This window comes from Haematobia irritans, chromosome 2 (genome assembly GCF_050003625.1).
Source record: "Haematobia irritans isolate KBUSLIRL chromosome 2, ASM5000362v1, whole genome shotgun sequence".
Lineage (NCBI taxonomy): Eukaryota > Metazoa > Arthropoda > Insecta > Diptera > Muscidae > Haematobia > Haematobia irritans.
The window spans coordinates 109,356,944-109,359,126 of NC_134398.1; the positions used below are offsets into that span (position 1 = coordinate 109,356,944).

Below are 2,183 nucleotides of genomic sequence, written 5' to 3' on the forward strand. Positions count from 1 at the left end.
ATGAGTATATTGGTGAAATTATCTCAGGAAATAGATTTTCCTAAAGAAATGTCAAGGCTTTCGTCTGACCAAGTAATCACCCATAGCCCCATTTTGATGCTTATGCCATTTTTAGATGACAATGGCATAATTCGTGTTGGAGGACGCCTACATGACTCCAATTATCCAAACGATTTGAAACATCCATGTATTTTGGCCAAATCCAACCCATTGTCTACTCTAATTATACTGGATGCACACGAAAATACTTTGCATGGCGGCGTCACATTGACAATGTCCTACGTGAACAGGAAATTTTGGATAGTTTCTGGCAATGTTTTAGCGAAACGCATTATTCACAAGTGCATGACGTGCTTTCGATATATGACAAGGACTTCCAAGCAGATAATGGGTAATTTACCTCGGGCTAGGTTGAACATAACACGCCCCTTCAGACAGTGGTGTCGACTATGCCGGCCTTATATCAATTAAAATGTCATCTTTACGTTCTGCTGTTGTCTCGAAAGGATACATATGTTTATTTGTGTGTATGGTGACCAAAGCCATACATTTAGAGGTGGTTTCAAATCTGACTACTAGTGCTTTTCTAGCTGCTTTCAAACGGTTTGTATCCCGTCGAGGCCAATGTAATGATTTTTATTCCGATTGCGGCACTAACTACTAGTGCTTTTCTAGCTGCTTTCAAACGGTTTGTATCCCGTCGAGGCCAATGTAATGATTTTTATTCCGATTGCGGCACTAACTTTGTTGGGGCCTCAAAAGAACTACAGGTTCTACATAACAAAAATCAGAAATCCCTGCCTGAAGAGCTTCGCCATGCTCTGAATCTTAAATGTACCACTTGGCATTTTATTCCTCCTGCTTCCCCAATTTTGGTGGTCTTTGGGAAGCAGGTGTGAAGTCGGTTAAATTTCATTTGAAACGTGTAATAAATGACCGAATTTTGAATTTCGAGGAGTTGGGAACACTTCTTTGTCAAATCGAGTGTTGTTTAAATTCTCGCCCATTATGCCCTTTGTCGCCAGATTCTTCTAGCTTTGAAGCGCTCACCCCAGCGCATTTTTTAGTAGGTGAACCAACGACATGTCTACAAGACGAATGTTTGCTGGATACAAAACCCGACTTGCTGAGCCGATGGAAAACTGTGGAGAAGCTAAAACACCATTTCTCGAAACGATGGCGAAATGAATATTTGAATCGCCTCCAAGCTCGCCCTAAATGGCTTAAAAGCGAAAATGAACCCGAAATCGGCGATCTTGTTCTTGTTGTAGATGATCCCTGTTGTTGTTGTTGTAGCCCCTGTGGAAATGGTATGGAAAAAAAACAAAACAAACAAAGGATAGACGATTACAAACAAATACAGGGATTAGACATTTCAAGCATCCACATCCAGTTCAAGGAAGCGTGCTGCCTCAACTGGATGTGTCCAAAGCGAAGCAGGTGTCAGATCTGTCGGTCTAGCGGGACATTCGAAGAGGTGCCTCGTGATATGAGGAGAGTGTCCACAATTCGGGCAAACATCTTGAATTGCCGGGTTCAATATGGAGAGGTAACTATTTAGGTACCTAGAGATCCCCGATCTTAGCTGGGATAGCACCGACCTGGTTTCTCTAGGAAGCCGTCTCTCATTTTCGCTGATCGGTGGTGGCCTACCTCCCAGTACAACACTGCACTGGTAGGAGTTGATCACATCTTGAACCGCTGCCGTGTGCACTGCCCTCAATGCCGTCCTTATTCCCTCATCACTGTCATCGCCGATCACATGTTCTATTGACTGTAATTCCTTCCTAAAATCAAACCGAATGGGTCTACCCCTCTCGGTCGTTGCCCTCCTTGAGGTGGCGTGGTTTGGGTGGTTTACACTTCTACACTTTATCAGGTGCTGTTGGGTGAGGAGGGTGCAGTGTTGCCTCACCGATAGCATTTTGGACTCATGATGCAGATGCTGTTCCGGGGTCTTGGAGTGACATCCGGTCGCAATCCGCAGCGCAGTATTTTGCACCGTCTGGAGATTTCTCCATTGGGTATCGCTGATACTGGGAGTCCAAACAGGGGCTGCGTAATCGATAAGGGGACGACCAATAGACTCGTAGGTCTTTTGTATCGTCTCTTTATCTTTCCCCCAGGTGCTACCAGCCAATGCCTTCAGGATCTTGTTTCTGTTCCCAACCTTCTTAGCTACC

General features: G+C 44.6%; 1 protein-coding gene across 1 annotated transcript; it reads left to right on the plus strand.

Moving 5' to 3' along the window:
- Positions 1-1,461, plus strand: LOC142224967 (uncharacterized). The gene is made up of 5 exons (XM_075294744.1): positions 1-391; positions 435-603; positions 665-834; positions 1,026-1,310; positions 1,364-1,461. Exons 1-5 carry the CDS (start codon positions 1-3, stop codon positions 1,459-1,461), a joined length of 1,113 nt encoding a protein of 370 aa, XP_075150859.1.
- The last annotated feature ends 722 nt before the right edge of the window (positions 1,462-2,183 follow it).

Coding starts and splice junctions, on each gene's coding strand:
- LOC142224967 (XM_075294744.1), top strand. CDS start 1: ATGAGTATATTGGTGAAATTATCTCAGGAAATAGATTTTCCTAAAGAA. Junction 835..1,025: donor CCATGCTCTGAATCTTAAAT/GTACCACTTGGC, acceptor CTTTGTCGCCAG/ATTCTTCTAGCTTTGAAGCG. Junction 1,311..1,363: donor TTGTAGCCCCTGTGGAAATG/GTATGGAAAAAA, acceptor AAACAAATACAG/GGATTAGACATTTCAAGCAT.